At 34.7% G+C, this 26,334-nt stretch overlaps 2 protein-coding genes across 7 annotated transcripts in view; one reads left to right on the forward strand and one right to left on the reverse strand.

Moving 5' to 3' along the window:
• Positions 1–6,962, reverse strand: part of CCDC18 (coiled-coil domain containing 18) — a 107,657-nt gene extending 100,695 nt beyond the window's left edge. For 3 of the 6 annotated variants that reach the window (XM_078072744.1, XM_078072743.1, XM_078072745.1), the window contains exons 1-4: positions 6,623–6,962; positions 4,417–4,552; positions 3,749–3,923; positions 934–1,092 (exon numbers count right to left, since the gene is read on the reverse strand). In XM_078072744.1, coding sequence (XP_077928870.1) covers positions 934–1,092; positions 3,749–3,923; positions 4,417–4,552; positions 6,623–6,962 — 810 coding nt within the window. Of the gene's footprint in view, positions 1–933; positions 1,093–3,748; positions 3,924–4,416; positions 4,596–5,726; positions 5,908–6,447; positions 6,524–6,622 lie in introns of all 6 variants that reach the window. The other 3 variants (XM_078072747.1, XM_078072748.1, XM_078072746.1) reach the window with 3 other exon arrangements.
• A 257-nt stretch (positions 6,963–7,219) lies between these two features.
• On the forward strand, positions 7,220–26,094 carry TMED5 (transmembrane p24 trafficking protein 5). Its single transcript, XM_036103406.2, has 4 exons — positions 7,220–7,408; positions 12,518–12,615; positions 16,329–16,512; positions 19,256–26,094. The coding sequence occupies exons 1-4, from the start codon at positions 7,220–7,222 to the stop codon at positions 19,472–19,474; spliced, it is 690 nt and encodes a 229-aa protein (XP_035959299.1). The 3' UTR covers positions 19,475–26,094.
• The last annotated feature ends 240 nt before the right edge of the window (positions 26,095–26,334 follow it).

The raw sequence follows: 26,334 nt of genomic DNA on the forward strand, positions 1-26,334 counted from the left end.
TATATGCAGACATCATTCTAGGTGACTTTTCACATATTATTATCATTTAAACCTTACAATGTTTCATAAAACAACCTTGCATCTTAGAACTGATATATTTACCTCAAAAAAAAAAAAGCTCTGTAGCAATCCCTTATATGGATATATCATACTTTACCATCCCTCTATTATTGGACATTTTGGTTTCTAATTTTTTGTATAATTCCAATCATACAGCAAAAAATAGGAAACCATTAGGGGTGCCTGGCTGGCTCAGTTTGTAGAGCATGCAACTCTTCATCTTGGAGTCATGAGTTCGAGTCCCATGTTGGGTGTAGAGATTACTTAAAAAAAATAAAAATAAAAATAGCCACTTAAAGAGGAGAGTTATTAATTAAATTATGGCATAATCACATAAAGGAAACAATGCTATGATAAAATGATCATTGGAAAAGCTGAGTAAATGTATCAGAAAATGCTGAGACGATGTAAAAGTAAAAAACACAAGAAAAAAGAAAACTATTCAAACAGTCTGGATTCAACAATGTAATAAACCAATAAAGTAGTTTCTCGATGGTGGAAACTGGGTGATCTTTCTCCCTTTCTTTTCTATTTTCAAAGTTTTCAACAATGAGAATGTATTAGTTTAAAAAGGAAGATAAATAAGCTATATTTTCTTTATAAAAAGAAATAAAACCACATAAATTTGTAATCTTAAGATTTTAAGAAGCTTTGACTTATGTAAACACACACAGTATACAATTTCTCCTAAATCATTTGCAGATTTTAAACTCATGTTAAATTGATTCCATAACATGTTGATCCTATATTATCATAATAAAAATTATTATATATAACACATTAAGGCAATACACAGAATATATTTCCAATTATAAATCTTAAAATGATTCAAATTGCTTTTTATTGGCATAGGCACCACTTCAAGAAACATACTTTTGCTCTTGACTGTGTTAATTCAAAGTGGACAGATTCCATTTTAGTCATTAAAGAATGATTCTGTGAGACCAAACAAGCATTCTGTTGCCTGAGTTTGTTAAGTTTCTCTCGAAGATTTCTGATCTCCTGGTCCATGGGGGCAGATGAAAAAGACATCTGAAAAATGAGAAAGAGCAAGTTATTTTGGATTATTTCATTAAGCACTATATGTAATGGAAAATGATGAACTGTCAGTAAAATGACTAAGTAGCTCAGAAAATGAGTTAAGATATTTAGTGAGTGCTGGTGAGGATGTGTGGGACAATCAGCACTCTCCTCCACTGCTAGTGGATGTATACATAAATAAGTACAGCTTAATAAACAATGGTACACTTCGGGAAAGTTCTTGGTATTATCCAGTAAAGTTGAAGATGCTAACACTCAACAATATTACTCCTGGGTGTAAATCTAAAACTTTTACACCTGAAAATATAAAAATATTCATACCTACTACATTTGTCCATAAGAGACAATAAATGGAAAGAATCCAAATGACCATCAACAACAAAATGGATAATGAATAAATTCTTTAAACTATACACATTTTTATTATACTTTTGAACATATATTTTATAATAAATTATTTTAATTTTCCTGAGGGTTGAGGTTAAGATACGATTTTTTTTTGAAAAAGTAATATGCAATTCAAAACTCAAAACTATATAAGATACACACAGAAGCCTCATTCCCATTTTTAGTAGGTAGGTAACCATTTTTGTAAGTTTTCTTTTAAGATTTTATTTGAGTGAGAGAGAGAGAGGGAGGGAGAGAGAGTGAGCACAAGCAGGGGGAGGGGCAGAGAAAGAGGGAGGGGGAGAAGTAGAACTCAACGTGAGGCTCATGAAGCTCCATCCCAGGACCGATATCATGACCAGAGCAGAAGTCATATGCTTAACTGAGCCACCCAAGCAACCCTTTAAATTTCTTATTTATAAATTTTTATATAACACCAATCATACAGCAAAAAATAGGGAATTGAAGCACCCAGGTGGCTCAGATGGTTAATCGTCTGCCTATGGCTCAGGTCATGATCTCAGGGTCCTGGGATCGAGCCCCGTATCAGGCTCCCTGCTTAGCCAGGAGTCTCCCACTCCCCCTGCTTGTGCTCTCTCTCTCTCTCTCAAATAAATAAATAAAATCCTAAAAAAAAAAAAAAAAAAGGGAACCTGCCTATATAGGGAAGCTAAGTTATGGTCTTCAACACAGTCTTCTAATGTTTCCACTTTCATTTGCAAGCAATACGAATTACCCACCCTCACAGTGACTTATGCAAAAACTAGCATTCTATATGTCATTCTATACCTTGCATTTTTTTCTTAAATATATCCTGCCAATCTCTCCACAATCAATATAGTTAGAAACTCCTATTCTTTCATATCCCCACCTCAGCTGCAGTTTCCACTGCATGTTTATTCAACCAATCCCCTACTGATAGGCACTTGAGGTATTTCTAACCTGTTATGACAAACAAAGCCTCATTTTGTACTCATGCAGGCATACCTGTCATGTTTTCTTCTACAAGAGGGATTTCCATGTCAAGGGTAAAAACGTTTGTGATTTGGGGAAACATTACCAAATGCCCCTCCATATGGGGTTGTATCATTTTGCACTGCTACCAGCAATGTATGAGAATGCCCATCTTCTCCTAATTTCACCAATAAAATACAGTGTCAAAGGTATGATAGGTACAAATTGGTACCTAAGTATAGTTTCATTGTGAATTTCTCTTATTATGAATGAGACTGAACACCTTTTTATTTGTTTGAAGATCATTTTAATTTCCTCTTTCACACATGTCTTTTGTCCATTTTTCTACTGGGTTGTTGATCTTCTTCCTAGAAGCTCTTCCCATATTAGATATTAGCTCTTTGTCTTTAATAGGCATTACCAATATTTTCCCCTCCAATTTGTCATTAGTCTTTTGATTTTGTTTAGGGTAAAACACAATGATTTCAATTAAAACATATATGTAACAAAAATGATCAGCAATTTGAGTTAGGATACAGGTCAAATTTCCCAGAATTACACAATCTTTGTAGACATGGAATTTGAATTTATTTTCTAAATTGCAGGCACACATAGCTACATTAAGCAGCTTCCTTACAAAAAGAAAACCTCTCAATTGTTAGCTTTCTGAAGTGGGAAGAGCACATTTTTATGAAAGAAGATTATGATGTGCATATGCAACCATATGCAGGCATGCATGCTGGTGGTGAGGTAATAGAGAATAGGAAGAAGAGAGCAGAAAGGGAGATTGAAGAGCTGAGTAAGGAAGAAAGGTAAACACAACAAGGTAGATAATAGGACGGAATAAAAAAGACAGAAGGAGAAAATTCCAGACCAGTAAAGATGTCTAAGATCATCCAGAAAATTTAGGGATAATGAAAAAAGAACAGTGCCATGCCATCATACAGCACTTGACCCAGGCTAAATATACTAAATACATTTTAACCACTTAATAACTGATTACCTATTACGTATAGTGCCCAAAATCACAGGGGTTACAATTTACTTGGGCAAAGCAAGACATTTAATTGCAAAAAGGTAATAAATATAGAAGTTTAAAAATAGAGTAATATACTAAAGCAACTACTTTCTTGTGAGGACACAACAAGAACCGTAATATTTAAATTCAAGAGTCTTAAGCACAATGGTAAAAGACTACGGAAAACATAAACAGGCATTTAAAGAAAAAACTCAAAGAAAAAGTATTTTAAGTAGACAGGTCTGAAACTAAAGCTACTTTTAAGTAGACAGGTCTAAAAACAATAACCTTATCTCTTGGCTTTTTTTGAAAATCAGTACTGCCAGTGGGCATTTTACAAACTTTTTTATAAGGTACGTAATTCAAAAGTCCAAGCTGGTTAGGCTGAGAAAGATCTTCCAGAATGAGTTTTTCAGATCTTGACAGATTAGAGGCATAATCGGAATTTTCACTTGGACTAACACTAGAGAAAAAATAAAAATACATTTTAGTTCCTAATTTAAGTATTCACTCCAAATTTCTATACATTAAATAAGAAAACAGAAAGAAAAGCCCCTGAAGTTCTGCTGGAAATCACATTCAGTTATGAACTTAAGGCAATGTTTCAACTAAATTTCTTAATAAATTGTAATGAATTTTAAACTAATAATCAGAAAGAGACTCTATGGTAGGATTACTTAAGATTCAAAAAATAGTCATAATAATAAAAGATTAAGCCCAAACATATATTTTATACTGAGTCCTAATATAGCAAAGGTGTTTACTTAATGTATAAACATTAATGTATAACACTTCTCTAACATTTCTATTTTTTTCCTAAACCAAGAATTACATTAAAAATTACAGATTATTTCGTATTCTCTTCTATTAGAAACACAATATATAATAATGAAATCCATACATTTTACGTTCATAAAGTCATATTCTGAAGTCCATACGTGATTTTACTTACGTACCTGGATAGCTCTTCCCCTAAACTCCGCAAACTCCATTCCGTTATCTTCAGTTCATGTCTTAAGGAAGCAACATTTGCAAGCAAATTTTCTTCTTCATTGTCTTTATTACAGTAGTCTGATGAACTAGATTCCATTTCTTAAAAAAAGAAGTGTATTTCTTGTACCTTGCCAGAAAGAATCTGTGGTGTCAAATACTCTCACATTAATAGAATTTAACTCATTATTTTTCTATTTATCTCAAATGTTGTGCAATCTTTCATGGTAATTTAAGACAAAACAAAACCAAAACCCAGTAACAATGAATTTCTCTGCAGTGTAAAGCCAAGGAAATAGAAAGTTCAATAGTTCCCCCTTTTCTAAGCACATTTAATCTTTCTAACAATAGTGCACATTAAATATTGTTATTCCATGTTAAAGTTAAAACAAACTAAGAATAAGGCAAATTAAATAATTTGCTCAAGGTCACAAAAACTGTAAATGGTGGAAACAAGATCTGAACCTAAGTCATCAGGATCCAAAGACCTTTTAATTATGTCACACTGCAACTTCTAACTTATAAATCAATTTCAAGATGAGCTTTTGAACTTACATACTCAAGTTACAAGCTCTGGAAATCTGATAAAATTGGTATCATTACAGTCACTCATATTTCCTTAATGGCGATTTATTACCAAATAAAGGTTATCTCCTCCTCTCATTCACAATAGTTATAAAATTTAAAAACACACACCTTCACATCACAACCATAGAGATCAAAATGGCCTTTGGCAAGTTAACTCAGAAATACATGAAGAAAAGTTTTTCTTTCTTCAACTGATGAGTATCTCTAGAGTTGTGAAATTCTCTACTAAATAACTTTACACATAAAAATCGTGATAAAGGGCCACATTTTATTATTAATAATTAACACATATAATCATTATGTATTAAAATACATATTAAGAATATGTACATATACATATTAAGAATATATTAAGAACTAAGGCTTTAAAATCTCTACTACTGTACATCTTTTTGCATCTTAGTTACATTCCTCTTTCAGATCCCATTTACCTTTGTCATTGTAGCACCTCTCTTTCATCACCCTTCTAGAATTCTGACCACATCTCAAGCTCCAAAAGGTTAGGAATCTTATGTATTATGTTCAGGACTATTAAGGCCACTTACAGAAGGTCAGTATGTTCAGTGAATAAACGATGATTGCTGAATTGCCCTTCCTTCCCCTCATCCAGCTCAAATAGAGAGGCAAATTTATTCCCCACTCAAAATTTCTCAGATGTAAGAAGGAAGATTAAAAAGAAACCCCTCACCTTATTGGAAGAAACTGTGGCAGGAAATTAAATGAGACGCTATGTAATCGCAGAGAAAATGTTTCTTTTTTCCCCTTTCGTTTGCACAAATTTGCTTCTGCTTAAATGAGAAGACTCTCCCATACAAAAGTCAATGGATCAGGTCCCCATTCTGCTTTATTTTTTCAACATTTCTAGCTTCCTACAGCATGGTGAAGGAAAAAAGGGTACAGACAATTTGGGTGAATTCTAAAATGTCATTCGATATTACGTTTCAACTAAATCAGGTTTTACGTCCAACATCTTCTGTGTATTTTAATGTAACAATCCCTAACACTTACGTACTAATGAATACATTTGCTTTTAATTTTTTTTCCTCCTGAGCCATGAAAACTTTTCTTCCCTTCAACTTACAGTAGGTTATAAAAGTCTATCTTCACTGCCTGTACATACGTGGAAAAGTGCATCATGCTACTACCGACAGGCCCTGACCAGATCACCTTCTGCTCCTAATTACGCGTTGGTAGCTTTACGCGCACGCGCATCCATCAACACCGAAAAACCGGTGTTGTTTATAAACCTTGTAGGTAATAGGATGGGCTGTAGTCGAAAAAAATTCCTCAATTTGGAAGGAGGTTATAGATTTATGTTGTATGGTCCTGTTATTAAGAACTCTCAATTTAACAGAATTGATCCCACGTTCATCTGAAAGAAGCGGAGGAAAACATGACGTCTCCCTCACCGATTTCTCAAAATACAAGTCTGCAGAGCAGCGTCCGCAGCAAGGGTGAAGACGATGCGAAGCGCGTCCGAGGGTGCTGGGAAGGAAAGGAACAAAACTCCGCCAGGTAGGCCTGTTTTCACCCTCCAAGGAGCAGTCACTCACCACCCAAGTCGTAGCTGGGAGACAGACCCACCTGACAACAGCGCACGCCGCGCTCTCGTCCGCGTTCGGAAGCCTCGGACCCGCTCCTGAGCTCGGGGCGTGGAAGCATCAGACACTCCACGCGGGGAACGAGTGAACCCCGGCTGCACCGAGTTCGAACCGCCGCGGGAGCCGTTGGGGACGCGCCTCCCCCGCGCAGGCTCTGCGTGAGGCGACGCAGAGGCGTGGGGCCTGTCGGGGATCGTGGTCTGCGAGCGCGTACAAGCCCGCTCGCCTGGAACTACATTTCCCATAATTACCCCTAAGACGCCCATTGGTGGGGGGGAAGCCATGGGAACCTGCCGCCCTGGTGTGAGGCGGAGCGCGCTCATTCCAGGCCTGAGGGGGCCGAGACCGAGAAGGGTGCGGAAAAGGACTGCTGGCCCCGCCCCTCGGTCCCTACCCTGCGGAGGCCGGCGTTTCCCGCTCTGAGGGATCCTGTGCCGCCGCCGCCGCGGCCGCCACCTGGTTTCTTCAGGCTCCAGGTTTCCCTGCCAACCACGAGGAGTCCAGGGAGGAAAAGCGGAGCCTAGGTGCCAATAACCCACACTTGCCGCGTCTCCTCCAGCCCGAGATCGCCCCGGTAGGGATGGGCGACAAGATCTGGCTGCCCTGCCCGGTGCTCCTCCTGGCCACTCTGTTCTCAGTGCTGCTGCCGGGGGCGGCCGGCTTCACGCCCTCCTTAGACAGCGACTTCACGTTTACCCTTCCGGCCGGCCAGAAGGAGTGTTTCTACCAGCCCATGCCCCTGAAGGCGTCGCTGGAGATTGAGTACCAAGTAAGTGCGGAGGGTGAAGCAGCCTTCTTCCTTTATCCCAGCTACCCCGCGTCTTCGCCTCTCACCCGCTTAGAAACTTCTTGTGGACTGCGAGGGTGGTGAAGAGGCGAGGGCCGCCGGGGTAGCCGGCCCGTTCCGCGCAGGCGCGCGAGGCTCGGCTCTCCTGGGGCCGGGGACCCAGAAGTTAGGCGGGACCTGGAATTGACTACCCGCCCTCTCCCCTTTCCTCCCGTCGGAAAGAGGCCAGCACTGGTGATCTCGGTGGTTTTTCTTTTTGTTTCATAATTCGCCCATCGCCTTGCTAACCAGCACACGCTATGATACTGGGAATTTCTCAATACAGGACTGGCAACACGTTCTCCTTCATCATTGGAGATGATGACACTTGTTTTGTTACCCCGACCACGCTCACCCAATTCCGGTATTATAAATCTTCACTGTCATCGCTTCATTTAAGGATTTTTGAACTGTGAACTTGTGATTATCCCTAAATCCGATTTTGGAATATTTTTAAAGGAGCTCTTGATGTATTTAATGGGTACATTTCCTTCTCAGTTATATATTTTTAAACCAAGCAATATTTAATTGTATATTAAAACTTTATAACTTTTAGTTCATCATTATAAGCATTTCTCCCATATCATTGTTTTCTTTTTAGTATCTTCATAATATTATGTAGGGATTTGCCTTAATTTATATCGTCATTTTGGTAGAGGGTAATTTCTTAGAAGAAATCTTGTTAGTTCCACACAGCTAATTTTGATGCTTCTGGGTAGCACTGCAAAAAAAAAAAAAAAAAAAAAATGCGTTGGTGTGGTTCACCTTTTAATTTTTCCCAGATTATTTAATTTATAATCATAATTTTTTTAAGTTGATGCAAAGAATTATTTTCAACAGTTACTGTCGCCTATAGAGCAAAATAAGTTATGTAGAATTTTCATCGGAAGGAACCTTAGAATTAAATTATTTCTAGATATTTAAGGAAAGCAATAGAGAGCGCAATATCTGAAGTCATATAGTGAGCAAAACTGAGGCTAGAACGCAACATTTATTGATCTCCAGTGTAGTTCAAAAGTTCATTTACCATGTGCAGGGGTGGAAGGGGGATGGGAGGAGTGTGGATGAGATGACCAACTATGACATGGACAAAAAAAGAGTCCGTTTTCAAGGATCTTATTATTTAAGGGATACTGGCTAATAAACAGCTAATTTCAATAAAGTATCGTTAAGTGCTGTTAGAGGACAACCACTTCTCTGGTGTTTCAGAAAAGGATTCCTGGAGAAAATAAATTTGAATCCTGAAAGATGCTTAAGTGAGACAAGAATGCAAAGAAGGCGGGGCATTTCAGGAAAAGGAACAAAACACGAATAGTTATAAAATGCATAGTGTGTTTTGTTGCTGGGCAGTATGTGGACACTACAAGTGCTGAGTTTTTATTAGACCTGAAGACTAAAGTCTAGGGTGCGAGTAGAAGTAAAATAGATTGGAGAGGTCAGGAGGCTGGATCATGGATCATGAATCTTTAGGCTTGTGTGCCATGCTGAGTGGCTTTGCCCTTGTTCTGTACAAGGGCCATTGAAGATAGAAGCAGCATGGTAACAGTCAGAAATGTTTTCCAGATAGATCACTGGGTACAGTGTGGGAAAAGGAGGGCAAAGTTAGAGGCAAGGAAACCCAACTGGAGGTTAAGAAAACAATTTGTATTATTTGAAAATTCCTTAGTATTTATCCAGGTATTGGTATTAGGGAGGAAATGTATATGAACTACTGACCTCTTATGATTATGATATAAAATCTGTAGAGATAAAATGCTTGGGTTGAAATCCTAACTCTGTCACTTACTACCTCTGTGATTTGAACAAGTTATTTAACTTCTTGCTGTAAAATAGAAATAATAGTAATTACCTCACAGAGTTGATTTTAAGAAATGTGTTAATATGTATTTATAGACCATCCCTGACACTAGTAAATAGGCAGTGAATGTTGGTGTTTCTACATTTACACTTCTAGAGTTATATAGCTGGCTTGGCTTAGCTTTATGCTCTCTGCATCTTTAGTCACTCTTAAAGGGACTGTTCCCCCTGAAGTAATCCCCCTAAACAACTTAATTGTTTTGATTGAAGAAAGAAGTAAAATGATTTAATGTCTGTAGTCCTAGACAACCTTGAGGGGTTTGTAGAGTAAGAGGTAATCTTCACCTTTTTGTTTGCATTTTCCAATTCCAGGATTAATTTTCCAATAACACCAGCTACTGCTTTTTGTCTTCGTTTTTAAAATGTCAGGGAACAGACATTCCAGACATTGCCCTTAGGTCACTGTGACATACTGAAAATTTTTAACCATTTCTTACTTTCCAGCTTTAGGAGGACACTTTTAGAATAATTGACTAGCCCCACATTATATTAAGTTCTTGAAAATTTTAAATGTCAATACATACATTTTAGGAATAAACTAGATCGTTCAGTTAACTTTTTTAAAATCATTGCTAAGTGCTTAATTTGTTGGAGCACTATGCTAAGTGCTACGGATATAACGGTGAGTAAAAATATAGTCCATGTTCTCATACAATCTAGTATGGAAAAAGTAATCAAACTGTTTCCAAATAAATGTAAAATTGTAACTCTAATTAAAGTGCTATGAAGGTAGGTATATACAGCTATGAGAAGATTTAATAGGACTTAATTTCATCTGGGAATTGAGAGAAGACATTCCAGAAGTACAATTCAGATCTGTAGAAAAATCAGCCTTATTAGGCATAAGGGGGTGATTTAAATTTGCATTGAGGAAGAAGACAGAAGAAAGCCTTTGAGGAACTGAAAGACCGTTACAACAACAGTACAGACTAGGGAGAGTGGCACTCATCATCTTCTAGTGAAATCATCAGGAAGTTTATTTTCAGATTATGGTGTTTTTTAAATAAATATTTTTATGCTTTAAAATTGTGTTTTATATATTTTTAGTTATCTTCTGTGTTCTTATCATTTTTAACAATTTCATTAAGCCTGACAGCCACTACCAATAATATCTTTTAAGTCTTTTACTGAAATCTTTGTTTAGTTTTGTTAGATCTCTTATTTTCTGATAGGTATCTTTTTTTGGCTTTTTTAGAGGATAACTTTGAGTAATTCTTTTAAAATGCTTTGAGTCCTGTGGCTCTTGATCTTGGGTTCGTGAGTTCGAGCCCCACGTTGGGTGTAGAGATGACTAAATAAATAAACTTTAAAAAAATAAAATAAAATGCTTTGAGTCCTTGGACAAACTTTTTGCTTTCACTTTAGTAAATATAATTTTCTTTTACTTGGGATCATTGAAGACATGGCTGTATTGTTTTTTTATATCTAGTATTATATGTAAGAATTCTAATGCCAATCCCAATTCTTAAAAGTAGTAGTTCTCTACTACTTAACATTGGAAGTTTCTAGGTTGTTCTTTTTAAATCCTTTGGAAAGTCAGTAGGAATTTTTTTATCTTTTACATCTATTAGCCCCTCCCAGTCTCAAGATTTTTATCTTTTGAAGCAAGAATTTTTGTTCTCTTATTTGATGATTTCTTCCCTTCATTTCTCTTGGTTTTCTTCTTTGAAATGCTTGTTAGATAGATATTTGAAATCTTTAGCTCTGTCCTTCCCAAAGGGTCTTACCATTTTTCTCATACTTTTCATCTGTACTTTTTCACCTTGTTCTGAGAATTCCTTGGTTATTTCCAGTTCGCTGATTTTTAGTCTCTATCCATATTCATTCTGCTGTCATTACATTTGTTAAGACTTTATTTTGGCAACATTTTTTATCTTTTTTATTTTTCATACCAGCAACCTCATTTTTATGGATTACACATTCTTGAATTTCTCTGAGGATATATACTTATGAAGAAACATTTTGAAGTCTGTTTATATTAACTATTTTTTCAGAATTTGATCCTTTCAGTAAAACCAGTAACATGAAAAAGAGGGCATTGATTTCAACAAATGTGTTTCTCTAGTCTGTTTCAGTGAGAATTTTGAGATTGATAGCTATTGTTAGCTAGATATATATATCCTTTGCTCAGTGGACTATCTTCCAGAAATTCCTTACTCTTCATGTCTGTTAACAGTCTTCCTAGATTTCCAGTGTTGTTATTTGTATCAATATATTTTCTTCATTTTATTGGGATTTGAAGATGAAAGAGAATTATATATATTTAGCTGGCTATTTGAAACTACTTTTGTTGATAAGTAAGTATAGCATAGGAACAGGTAATTTTTTATATCATTCCATTAAAGCCACCAAGAAAAATAAAATGGAGTGTTAAGTAAGAAAAAGAGTAGTTATCGGAGGAAAACTGCTGAGTTCAAATTTTGACATTCATTGACTATATCTACCTGAGAAAAGTATTTCTCTGTGCCTCATTTTTTTTGTGGTTTTTGTTTGTTTGTTTGTTCTGTTAATTGGTTCTTCTATTTTACTGAGAACAGTAGTAAGACCTGCTTCTTAGAGTTGTTTTGAGGAAATTAACCCAGATAAAGCACTTAAAACAATATGTGGCATACACTGTAATTGTTAGCTATTATCATCATCATTTTGGGATTGTAAAGGAACAGACTGTGTTCACTGGCAAGTAAAACAATAGCCTGCTTGGAATATTTAGTTCATATTGGGGAATAATAAGTGAATGCACTGAAGAAGTCAGTTGGAGTCAGATCATGGAAGTTTTGAGTTCTGGGTTAAGAAATAGCTAATTACTATTTTACTGAAGAGGAAACAAACTCAGAAAAGTTACATAGCATGCTCTAAATTGCCTAAGTAAAAAGGTTTACCATTTGAACTCCCTTCTGTGTTTCCTTCCACTCTATAGGGCTTCTCAATCGAGGCATCATTTTAGGAAGATTATTTTAGTAATATTTATAAGGCCTAAAGTTAGGTGATGGCAACAGGAATTGGCAAGAAAGTTCCAAAATGAATAGAATTGAATTGGATGATCTTTGTGCTCCTTTCTAGCCCTTAAATGCATCTTGTTGACTTTCTTTACCTCTCTAGATTTAGAAAGAAATTATTTTCATCATATGATCTACTTTATATATTTTTTATTTTCAGAATTTATAATGTGTTCTTTTCTTTTGTGCTTTTCTACAGGTTTTAGATGGAGCAGGGTTAGATATTGATTTCCATCTTGCCTCTCCAGAAGGAAGAACCTTAGTTTTTGAACAAAGAAAATCAGATGGAGTTCACACGTAAGTGATCTCTTAGTTGAGTTCCTTGGGCTGAGTAATACCAATGGGCTATCTGCAGGGCAGGGAAATTTAGCACATTTGATACAAACATCAGTATTAAATGATTCCATTTGAACATTTTAAACAGTCCTAGATAGTGGTCTATCATAAACTAACATGTCTTCCATTAACTTTTTTCTCTTTTTTTTAATAGTTTTTTATTGATCCTAAATTTTTTCTTTGCTTTGGTTAAATAAGATGAGTATGCCCTAGGTATTGCATTCAGTCTGTTGTGGCATTTTAAACCTGTCTTTCTGACTAGCACAACCTTTCCATTTTAAGTTACTGTTCCAGGTACGTATCCTATAGTTTGAGCTGCTGGCTTTATCATCTTTGCCCACTGTTTACTTTCTTAAAAAAACAAGTACATCTTTGTGCGTATGTGTTGTGTGTGTATGCCTGTAAAAGTTGGGTTTTTTTAACTCAGACCTCATTCTTTTTAGATAATTAGAAGATGTGATAGTAAAAGATCTGACCATAGGAAACCAGAAAGAAAGAAAATAACTTGTTAGAAGTTTAAAGTTTGACAAAGGCTATATATGCTCCCTTAATTTCACTTCTCTTTTTCATATCTCAGTAGTGTGTTTCCCTATTCATTCTATCATTTTACTACAGCACTTTGTTTACTTATTGCATCAAAACTAAACTCGGAATTTACAGGTAGAAGAAAAGCAAATACAGTCTAATATTTGCCATAAACTAGGCTTTCCATTTCATATGCTTCAAATTAATCATTCCAACCCACTATGAGAGATTCTTTGATTCCCCAATTCCCATTTTACAGACAAGGAGGCTCAGAGAAGTTAAAATAAGTCTGCAGGGATACACATTTATTAAGAGGAGGAGGCAGGATGGATCAAAATTCTTGCTTTCTACCATACGATGCTTAGAACATCTCTGGCACATAGCACTATGTAAGTACTAGTTATTATAGTTACTGGTCTTTGTTAACCAGCATACTTGGCATGTAATTGATAGCAAATACTAAACACATGTATGAATGAATGAGGGGGAAAATATCTCAACTATAATACTCTTTTCAGAGTGCTTTATTTTATTTTTATTTAATTTTTAAATTTTTTATATTTTAATTTTTAAAGTTTCTTTTAAGTTTTTATTTAAAAATTTTTTTAATTTCTTATTTTTTATTTTATTAAAGTGCTTTTTAAAATGGCATTTTACCTATGCAGAGCTCAGAAAAAAATATTTGTATAAACTAATAATAAAATAGAGAAACAGTAATTTAAAAAGTCAGTTTCTATTGATATACTTGGAACTATGCTTTCTCTTTGATAGTTATGTGAACAGAAACTAAAAATGTAGCTCATCTTTAAATTTCAGAATCTAGAAAATTTGTAGAATTTCTGTCATTTTTTTCTCCAATTTTCTCCTTTCCTTTAGAGATAAATTAAGATTAACTGTTGGGAGAAAAGGTATCTTATTGGTTTCTTGCATAGAATTACCTCTCATTAAACCAATGGGAAAAAAGAATGAGTTTATAAGAGTTCACATTTATTGAGTTCTTTTGATGTGCCAGGCTACTGTTCTAAGCACTTTATGTTTATTAATTTTTTTTAATACTTTACCATAGTCCTATGAGGTACATGATATTATCATTTTATCAATAAAGAAATTGAGGCATAGAGCACTAACGTAAGTTAATGAAAGTTACACATCTAGTGAACAGCAGAGCCAGGATTTAAAACCAGGCTGTCCAACTCACTCTTAATCACTACACCAAATTTACAAATCTGCTTTCTAAAAAATCAGATTTAAACAAAATTTTATCTTTAGCTATATTAACTTTTTAAAGGCAGGTTATAAAATATCTCTGTTATGGCACTGAAATAGTTTTTTTCTTCAATTAAATCCTTAAATACTGTCCTTTCAGAAGGCAGGGTTAGTAAAAATGTCTCCAAACAGAACTATAAACAGCTTAAGTAATACCTATTCGCTGGCACTTCCAGGAATGAGAAGTCTGTGTGTTTGTGTTTTTTTCTAGACAACTGAATTAACGTTACTGTAACTCACGCCAGAATTTACCCGTTCTGGACTACTGTTGGTCTTTATTCTACTTGAAGGGAAAATTAACTCTGCAATTTTTATTTGGATAATATTTTGTATCATTTATAGTATTAAAGTTTCTTTCTACTAAAAGCAGTCAACAGATTTAGAAAGAGATTAGTATAGGAATGACTATAAAGTAGTAAAATATCTTTTTTTTTCCATACACATGCTGAAGCTCATCCACGTGAGTCAGTGCTTCTCAAACTTTTTTCATTTTTACTCTTGTCCCCATGCAACCTTTCTAACTTTTCTGCCTTATCATCCCATGAAATTTTAAAACCACAGTTTTTGTATTGTATGTAGATCTGTACTTTACATGTAAAAAGAGTAGTAGGTACAAAGCTTCCCCTTTTTATCCAGTACAGGGTTAAGAATGGCTAAATAAAGTTGAGTTAAATAAAATTAAGACTAAACAAAATTAAGAGTTAAATTTAAAAGTGATTAAAATTGAACTTAACTTTACATAATAGTCATATCATTTTTTTTCCTTTTAAAATTGTTCCCCACTGTATTCGCCAGTATATTCTTCAAGCTTCTTCCAAAGGTTAAATACATCCTCAAGACAAAGGTTTGTCATGACTGAGGAGATTACAAGGAATGCAGACAGGCTCTGAGCAGTACTATAGAAAAGAAAGATCAATTAACATGAGAGTCAGAAAACCAAGCTTCGTCTATGCCTATGACAGGCTGTGTGATCATAGGCAAGTATTTTAACTTATGTGAACTTTATTTTACTTACCTTGAAAAAGTCAGTTATGCCTACTTCAAAATATAAGGATTAAAAGAATTAAAATATGTTAAAGTAGTGTGTAAATTATAAAGGGGTATATAAGTATTGGCTATATATTTATTTATGTTAAGATCCAATCAAATAGCTGAGTACTTCTCTCTTATGCTTAAACTAAATAAATTGGATACAGGGGTGGAAAAGAAATGGAGATTGACTTAGAAGAATCACATGTTCTAGGCCAGTTATCTTGAATGTGAAGCTAATGAGACCAAGATACAAGTTTAACTTAGATGTGAGTGGCATTTATTCAGTAAAGCTAATGCCACTGAGTGTAAAGCTCGTTTGTTGGCCACTGATCCCGAATCTCTGTAAACCTGTGTTATAAAGATGGTCTTAACCTGTAGGAGCCCTGGAAGAAAGCATTTAGAACAATCCATCACTGCTTTTGAAAACAAGTCACTTTAGAAAGTAATCTAAATTAAAGGGGAGGTTTGTGGTCATATTTGCATATGAATTGAACTCATGATAAATTACTCTTAATATATAAATATTAAAGATCATTGTGTGGTATCAATGTATCTGTGTTTTATTGTTTTTAATCCTATCCTTTTCCAAAAATTAGGTCAAGATTTTTACCGTATTTCCTGAGTAAATGCCAAGCACATCTAAGTTGCAACTACTTATATATTTTACATATATATTTCCAGGTTGCCTCTTTCCTAAGAAATTATAAATTATCTTTCAATACTAAGTAAGTCTTTTTATCAGCAAACTATCCAATTACTATAAACCATGTTATTTCTTACCTATAGTAGTTTTTCCTTTGATCCCAAATAGAAGTATAGATAACTGAAGACATGTACTGTTTTTAATACAGGGTGGAGACTGAAGATGGTGACTACATGTTCTGCTTTGATAATACATTCAGCACCATTTCTGAGAAGGTGATTTTCTTTGAATTAATCCTGGATAATATGGGAGAACAGGAGCAAGAACAAGAGGACTGGAAGAAATATATTACTGGGACAGACATGTTGGACATGAAACTGGAAGACATCCTGGTCAGTATGGTCTTTTAATAAATAAAAATTATCCAGAAGCCTGACTGTGTGATAGGCACTGAAATAATCATTTTCTCTGCATTATCTCATGTAATCTTTACTTAATTCTATGAGGATTATTTATCTCCATCTTTCCAATGAGGAAATTGTGGTTTAGGGGAGAGTAAGTAATGTTTGTCACATAACCAGAAAGGGGGGGAACTAGAACTTGAACACAGGCTCTTCTTAACTATAAAACTCCCTTAGAATGTTCACAAATAAAGAAGGTAATGATCTATAGCATACTTGCACATAGAAAAAAAGTGAGCAATTTGTAAACACTTAAGATGTTATAGGCATTTTTCTCACAGCATAATTTTTATAACATGAAATTTGATATTACTTAATTTGGGAACACTGTTTACATTACTTAGACCAGACCTAGCAGTTATCAGAAACTAGGACTACATTCAGGAGTGAAAACTTTTAGAATATGGCTTGTTTGTTTGAATTGCCTTATCATTTACATGCATAATGAAATGTGCATGTGTAAGAACCTATTTGTCCATAATAGTGTTGGTGATGGGGGAAAAGGTCATTTCAGCCACAGGTAGATGTAATCAAATGATAGAATTTACTGAGTGGTATTTGTAAATAGCATATATAGCTGTATTATAGAAATTCCTGGAGGAGAAATAACATGGTCATTGCCAACTAAAACTGTGTAATCTCTAATAGTCTTATAACCTGAATTTTTTTAATAATGTGGTATTTTGATCACTTGAGTTTTTTTAGGAAAGCAGCTGTCAAACAGCAGAAGAGACATACTATATGTAGATCAGTTAGCTTAAGAAGTCAGAAAATTAGACGATCATGTATTATCATGTGTGATTGCTTAGTGAATGAGCCCTCACAGCCTTGGTTTCCTCACCTGCAAAATGGGGATAATACCTCTAGAGTTGTTGTGAGGATGAAATAAGAAACGTCATGTGTCTAAGTACTTTAAACAGTGTATGGCATAATAAATACTACTTTTCTTACCTTTTCCATTGGTGTTACTATGAATGCAAACTGAAAGGATTAAGTTTGATTGGTATGAATTTTTACCATGACAGTTTTTTATCTCACCATAATTTCCCATGTATATATCTTTTAAATTTCAATCATATTAACTTATTCTTCCATTTTAAATTTATTTTGCCAATAAGACTAAAACACTAGTATTTATAAACCTTATTAGTACTTCACTGCATTCTCAAGAGATTGAATTCATTCACATGGTTAAACAAAATGACCAGTAAGTTCAGATTTAAATATGGCTTAAAATACTTACAAGCCCTTTTTAAAGGAAAATGTCTTTCAGGAGCTTTATTTCCCCCCAAATTTTGTATCCTAACAGCAAACTTTGATAAATAATTTTGTATTTGTCTATCATTGCTATAATATTGAAAAGAACTATGCATGATCTTTTTTATTTGGGGATCTGAATTCCTTATTTTTCTAGAAAGTATTTGCATTACTAGGTTACTGTTGCTTTACAAATATGCCCAAATGATAAATATTACACTTTGTAGTTTTGTAGGTTTAGCAGAAAGTCTGAAATTTTGAGTATAGTTTTTGCTTAAATAAGGATTTTAAGCAAGATGACTATGCAGGAAAATCTGTTTCTAGTATTTTCTTATTTTTGCCATAAGTACAACTGACCCCTGAACAAAGTGCAGTTGAACTCTGCAGGTCTACTTAATGCACAGATTTTTTTCAGTAAATGTATTTTCTCTTACAATTTTCTTAGTAACATTTTTCATTTTGCTAGCTTACTTTATTGTAGGAATACAGTATATAATGTATGTAATATATGTAACAGAAAACAATGGTTTGACTGTTTATGTAAGGCTTCTGGTCAACAGTATACTATTAGTAAAGTTTTTCGGGAATCAAAGGTTTTATGTGGATTTTTAACTGTGCAGGGCGTTGGCCCCTCTAACCCCCATGTTGTTCAAGTGGTCGACGATGTACTTTTGACATCATTTCAAATCTCAACTTAATTTTAACTGATACTCATATAGCCCTCTTATAGTTTTCAAATCACTTCTCTCACCAGGACCCTGCTATAAAAACAGGTTTTTCAGAAGATGTACAACTTAAAGAGTGCATCTTGATAAGCTTGTTTTACAAATGTAATCTTGGAACACTTTTGTATTAAAAATAGATTATACTTTTGGATGTATAATATGCATATCAAAAATTGGAATATTTTCTAATTTCACTATTATTTTCTGAGATGAAAACATTGGGTGTTTTGCTAGACACTAAATTGGACAAGACTAACATTCAAAGAAAATATTATAAAGACACAGTGCATTATATAAAGATAAATATCTAAAAGCTGTTAATGGTTTTTTTTTTTCATCAGTTAGGTTTTTAAAAACTAGTCTTTTTCTTATGGTTGTGAGGGCTAAGAAATAGTGTATATAAAATTCCTGGCACTATGCACTGAAATATATTTTCACATTATTTATTTTCAATTTATATTAGCTTTGATCCTCTGTTAAGTAACTATTTGTAAACAATAATTTAAATATATCAGGAGATCTATTACATAAACTTACAGAAGATCTTTAGGTGATCCAAGTAGTACCTGTCCCTTAATTAAAATTGTGTTTGGATGTAAAACTAGTATGAATGTTAGGGTACTGTGAATCACATGTTTAACTTAAAATTACTGAGCATTCTTTGATAGTAAAATTATTTTATTTATCTCCAGGAATCCATCAACAGTATCAAGGCCAGACTAAGCAAAAGTGGTCATATCCAGACTCTGCTTAGAGCATTTGAAGCTCGTGATCGAAACATACAAGAAAGCAACTTTGATAGAGTCAATTTCTGGTCTATGGTTAACTTAGTGGTAATGGTGGTAGTGTCAGCAATTCAAGTTTATATGCTAAAGAGTCTATTTGAAGATAAGAGGAAAAGTAGAACTTAAAACTTTAGAGTAATTAACATTGGGGAAAAAAAAGACGGAAAAATGCAATACACGGTTATAATCAAGACCATTAATAGTCTTTTCAAAAAATGTTTTCAGGCATTACCACAAGTGTGAAACAAGTATAATTCTAAGGTGAAAGGAGTCTTCACTTTCGTCTGTGCAAGTAATCTTATTGCTTCAGTTGTACTTAAGTGTATAACAGAAATATTTCACAGAGTATAGGTATAATTGAATGAAGCCATATTAATCAGCATTTTCCTAAGTTTGAAAAAATCTTGCAGATGTCATAGGTGATTTAAATAAATGAACTTTGGGCCTAAATGCAACACCAAACATTGTTTTTAAAAGATTGTCTTACCTAGAAGTTTCTTTGTAAATGTGGCAATTACAAATTAGAAGTTTTCGGTATATTGAAGTTTCTTTGTAAATGTGGCAATTATAAATTAATTGTATAATTTTTCGGTATATTAAATTATAAATCATCTGAGAATTACCTAATCATGGATTGGATATATCTTTAGAAGACAAAAACTCAACTTTTCTTTTTACATATATATCTCTCCTGTAATGTAAATAGAAGCATAGCTGTGAAAAACAGATTTGTGAGATTTTTATAACCAAATATATTTCAATTTAAAATACTAGCAAAAAGTATTAAATACTTAGCTTATATTCCCCAAAGGCCAACATTTTAATAATTCTTAAAAATGCTCAGTCATTATTAAAATTGGAACAAATTTTCTCTTTGAAATGAAATAGCTAAAGGCTGCTCACAGTCTCCATAAGGACACCTTTGGTCTAGTCCTTAACTCAGAACTAGAATTTTGAAATTAAATGTGAGGAAAAATAATTTTATTTTTATATTACCTATCAGCAGTGTTGTTAGTTTTAACATGATTACTGACTTGGATAATACATTATTAACAGCAGTTGTGAAGGAAATACTGCTTAAAAATCTGGGCCTTACATAAATAAGTATCTCCTTTTCGGAGTTCTCAAAATCAACAACAACAATCAATAAAGAAGAATTTAGGTAAGCTTGAGAACATCTGATCAAAATTAAGGTCACTTAAATAAACTCTTAAGTATCTGGAATCTGATTCGTTCATCATAATGACCCAATCCTAATATCAATCATGAGACTAAATTCCAGATAACTGAAGAAACTATACTTGGCTAGGGTTTTATTTTTTACAGTTGTTTTATTCTGTTTTTAATGGTCTCTTATAAGTATTCAGGTACATTTTATGAAACAAACTACTGTAAGGTTTAGCACTGGGTACATACATTACAATTGTTATAACTTTCACTAAATGACCTTTCTGATCACTTTATTTATTGACATTCAAGTAAGGATTTGAAAGCCCACAGAATCCCAAATTTAAGGTCGGTATGTTAGAATAACTCTATGTAAAGTCTCTGCCATCCTTGCTTATTGCAATCTGGGGAGTATTAAATACTGGTAATTTAGCTACATCATGAATTAAATAGAATTTTTAGGTTATACCCATTTGTAATATTAAGACAAATATGAGAAATCAACTTAAAAATTTGAGTATAGAACCTGTCTGTACATTAGTACTGCTGGAATTCTTAATAAGCAATGATATTGAGAGAATGGTTTCATTTACTAATTTACAGTCAGAGTGGTTTTACAAAAAGATTTATTTCCCTCCTTATGCCCTTGGGAGAACAAAAAGATTAGCTATCCCTACTATGAAGCTTTTAAAAAATGAGGTAAATGCCATATATAATTACCTTAACTGGCCAAGAAAATGTTTAAGTGTCCAGGAGTAGTGCCTACAATACATGCAAAACAAGGGCCAACAATCACCTATGAAGAGACCTCCCTTTCCCCCCTTCTGTTAAACTCATAATGAGAAGCAACCTTACCATACTATAACTAGTAAAACAGTACAGATATAAACTACTGCATCTTTTCTATAAAACTGTGATCAAGAATTCTACCTCTGGCTGGTTACTGTACTGTACTCTGATTCCTTACCTAACAATGAACTTGTTACATTATCTACAGATGATTTGTGCCACTGATTTTAAACCTATGATTCAGTAACGTCTTATAATGGCCTTATCTGGAAAAAAGGAATTTAGGAATACTGAGGACATAATTTTATTTTTATAGGCACAAAATGAAGAGTGGGATTAAGAAGGATGTTACTTGTATTAACCAAAAAAAGTATAATTAGCAAAAAACTAAATTCTTTAATATTCCTATAGGCATATAGTTTATCTGCCTTATGGTTTTTTAAATGTCAGTATTCAATTTTGAAATTAAAATTACGCTAAAATTAAGCAACTTATCATTTAATGACTGATTTTGTCTTCAGTTTTCAGTTATATAAACTCTTAAATTACAATATTTAAGGCCTAGAGTTTTACTCTTATTTGCATTTGGGTCATTAATGATGTGCTGTTCTTTCATGTGAATGTCAAGGTATAGAAGGCAATTAAGTGGTTGAAATAGCATGGAAATAAATTACAAATTCAGATGTAATTTTATGTTGTGTTTTTATCCTTAAATATTGTTATTGTCTTAAAATTAACAAAAATTGAGTACCTATAATTGTAAGCCTCCCCAAGTAATTCTTTATCTTAGATAAATTTTTTAAAAAAATGATTCAGCATGTAATAACTTTTCATCTTAATACGCAGTGTTGCTCAAATTTCTTTATAGTTGTGAATAGCCATATTAAATGAGCAATGAATACTGTTCTGAATATATATAATAAAAATTACAATCAAAGAAAATCTTACTGATCTACCAGTTATTGTAAATGCTGTCTAATCCTTAAAACCTTCACTGATCTCATCTTAGCCATGTGTGCTCTCCCATTTGAAAACCCATAGTTCTTTGTACTTCTGATTGTGTATCATTCTACCTTGCATTGGAGTTCTGTTTACATGTGTTCTTATTCATCTGTTGCCCAAATATACATTGTAACTATAAGGTGCTCAAAATACAGAAGCAGGGGGGAAAAAGGAAAAGATCACCTCCAAAAGTTTGGAATGCTAAATAAGCCCTCAAAGAGCTTGTTCCACTCCTCTAACCCCACACCATGAATTGTTTAGGTCTGTAATATGGCTCTAGAATCTTAATTTTTAACCAACACAACTTGGGATTCTGGTGTCCATTATCTTTGGACCATCTGCTAACTGGGTAATACTGGGAAATCAAAATTCCTTTGAGCCTATTGTGTGTAGAAACATTTTAGATAGCATCTTAAAACTTGGTTAAAATCACATATAAAAGAGTCCAGTGCTTGGTGGAAGTTGGTTATTGGTCATTTCCTTCATACCATCCAGACAAGACACTCTTCCCCTACAAGCTGATAGAATTCCTTAGGCACCTTTCTGCTTCTGCACTCCCATCACCTTTAGGTGTCTGAGTTTCTGGAAGGTTTGTGTCATTAAAAACTAGAGCTACGCTACACTTAATGTCTCTCTGGAAAAGGCACAGAATAAAGAATCCAGACCATCATTTTATGATGTTACATGAAAAGAGGGCACATTGAGGTGGGACTCTGGATCCCTGTATCTGAAAGAAAAAGGTGAGAAAATGCCAAGCAGGGAAAAATGTGGAGGTCTTCAATGACCGTGAGTCAACAGCAAAATGAACAGAGAATCAGTATCCATCACTGAAATGAACTCCTTTCTATATTAAGAGACTACTCCCCAGTCCTGGAAGTTTTCAAGTGGCAGTAATGATCAAATGTCAAAGGGTTTATTTTTACATTGGATATCAAGTCGGAGGAGGGACTAAAAAACCTAACCTTTCTACCCTTACTTAAATTCTAAAAGGACTAGTAATGCTATTTGTAGGAGAAAGCTGAAAGAAAAGGCGACAGCTTAAAAAGACACATTTAAGGGTTCCATTTTGCTGGATTCTTGCTTGATACTCAAAACGAAATTGGAAACAAAAAACCACAATACCACTGACAATCACTCCCAACAGAAATGATAGAGTTAGGTGTAAATCTAAAAAAACATGTATAGACCTGTATGCTGAAAATCACAAAAGTTGGTGAAAGATTAAATGCCCAAATAAGTACAGAAATGTACCACGTGCCATGGACTGGAAGGTCAATTCTTCCAAATCTATAAATTTAGCATAATTCCTATCAAAATCCAGCAAGATTTTTTTAAAGCTTTTTTTTTTTTTTTAAGATTTTATTTATTTATTTGAAAGAGAGAGACACAGCAAGAGAGGGAACACAAGCAGGGGGAGTGGGAGAGGGAGAAGCAGGCTTCCGGCAGAGCAGGGAGCCCAATGCGGGGCTCAGTCCTGGGACCCTGGGACCATGACCTGAGCCAAAAGCAAACGCTTAATGACTGAGCCACCCAGGCGCCTCCAGCAAGACTTTTTTTAAAGATTTATTTATTTTTAAAGAGAGAGTGCAGGGGCAGAAGGAGAGGGAGAGAATCCCAAGCAGACTCCCCACTAAGCACAGAGGCTGCTGCAGGGCTTGATCTCACAACCCTGAGATCATGACCTGAGTCAAAATCGAGTGGGACGCTTAACTGACTGAGCTACCCAGGGACCCCCAGCAAAATTTTCTTGTAGACCGACACAAGCTTACTCTAAAATGTATATGGAAAGGCAAAACACTAAGAACAGGACAAAAGGACTAAGACAATTCTTAAAAAGAATAAAATTTACAGTAATCAACACTGTGATACTGGTGGAGGGACATATAATGGAACAGGGATTCCAGAAATACACCAAACAAATCCAACCGATTTTTGACAAAGGTGCAAAAGCAATACAGAAAAGATAGCCTTTTAGGGGCACCTGGGTGGTAAAGTCGGTTAAAGCTCTGCCTTTGGCTCAGTTCATGATCTCCGGGGTCCTGGGCTTGAGCCCCGCACCGGGCTCCCTGCTCAGTGGGGAGTCTGCTTCTCCCTCTCTTTTTCTCTCTCCCTCTGCCCCTCCCCACTGCTCATTCTCTCTAATAAATAAAATCTTAAAAAAAAAAAAAAAGGCAGCCTTTTAAATAGTGCTATGGCAATTCGAATAAACAGGTAAAAACATGAATTTAAATGTAAGAAAACTGCAAAGCTTTTCAAAAAAATTAAAAAATCTTCAGGACCTAGAAGTGCTAGGGCTAGACAAAATTTTCACACTTGACAGTAAATGCATGATGCATAAAAAGAAAAACTGATAAACCAGAACTCATCAGAAGTAAAAACTTTTGCACCACCAAAGACCCTGTTATGGGGTTGGAAAAAGCAAGCTATAGAAAAGGAGAAAATATATGCAAACTACCTATCCGAAAAAAGGACTAGATTATACCGTTGACCATGTACAGCTCAAACTCGTGTTGTTCACAGGTGAACTGCATAAAGAATTCTCAAAGCTCAAAGTAAAAAAACAGATCAGTTATAAAATGGGTAAAAAACATGAAATATGTGGAGCATGTGAAAAGATGTTCAACATCATTAGCTATTAGGGAAATTCAAGTTAAAACCAATGAAAGGGTACCTGGGTGGCTCATTCGGTTAAGCGTCTGCCTTCAGTTCAGGTCATGATCCCAGGGGCCTGGGATCTAGTCCCCCATCGGGCTCCCTGCTCAGCGGGGAGGAGTCTGCTTCTCCTTCTGCCCTTCACCCCACTTGTGCACATGCTCAGGAATGCTTGCTCACACTCTCTAATAAAATCTTTTTTTAAAAAATAAAACCATAATGAAGTATCACTACCCAAATGGCTAAAATAAAAGTTACCAACAGCTGAAACTAAGGTAACATTTTACATCAGCTAAAATTTTTTAAAAGTCACCTAATGCTGGCAAGGATGCAAGAAAAATTAGATCACTCATGCATTGTTGGTGGGATATAAAATGGTAGTCACTGGAAAATATATTAGCAGTTTCTTATAAAATTAAACATGCACTTACCATGCAACCCAGCATTTATACTCTTGGACACTTACTCTGAGAAATAAAAGTGTGCACATAAAAAGCTATACACAAGTTACATATAGCAGCTTCATATTTAACAGCCTCAGACTAGAAACAACCTACATGCCAAAGAGTCAATGGGTAGGGGGCGCTTGGGTGGCTCAGTCAGTTAAACATCTGACTCTTGATTTTGGCTCAGGTCATGATCTCAGGGTTGTGAGATGGAGCCCCACGTCAGGCTCACACACTGGGCATGGAGCCTGATTAAGATTTTCTTTGCCCTGGCCCCCCTTAAAAAAAAACAACAGTGAATGGTTAAATTTTCATACATCCTTACCATGTAATACTATGCAGCAATAAAGGAACTATGGATACATGTAATAATTTGAATGAACCCCAAGGGAATTTTTAGTGGGGGGAGGGGGATCTTAAAAGGTTACATACTGTATGATTCTTTTTATGTAATATTCTTAAAATAACAAAATTAGATGGAAAAGAGATTAGTGATTGCCAGGTGTTAGGAATGGAGGGAAGAAAGGGAAAGTGGCTATAAAGGCAGCCTTGTAATGAAACAATTCTGTATCTTGATTGTGGTAATTGCACAAATCTATGTATAAAATTACATGTAACTATATAAACACACAAATAAATGCTTGTAAAATTGGTGAAATCTGAATAAACTCTGGATTGTACCAACATCAATTTTCTGGATTTGATATTGTACTATATGCAAGATGTTACCATTGAAGGAAACAGTACACAGGGACTCCCTGTGTGTTTGTGTATGTGTGTGTATATTTTGCAACTTGTGAATATATATTCCAAAATAAAACTTTAAAACAAAATGGTACAGATGGATATACCCGAAACAGACATTATTAGTGTATTGTTATATATATGTACGTATTTCTGAATGAAGACAGGAACGAGTGATATAATTTA

Source organism: Halichoerus grypus, chromosome 5, assembly GCF_964656455.1.
Source record: "Halichoerus grypus chromosome 5, mHalGry1.hap1.1, whole genome shotgun sequence".
NCBI classification, from domain to species: Eukaryota; Metazoa; Chordata; class Mammalia; order Carnivora; family Phocidae; genus Halichoerus; species Halichoerus grypus.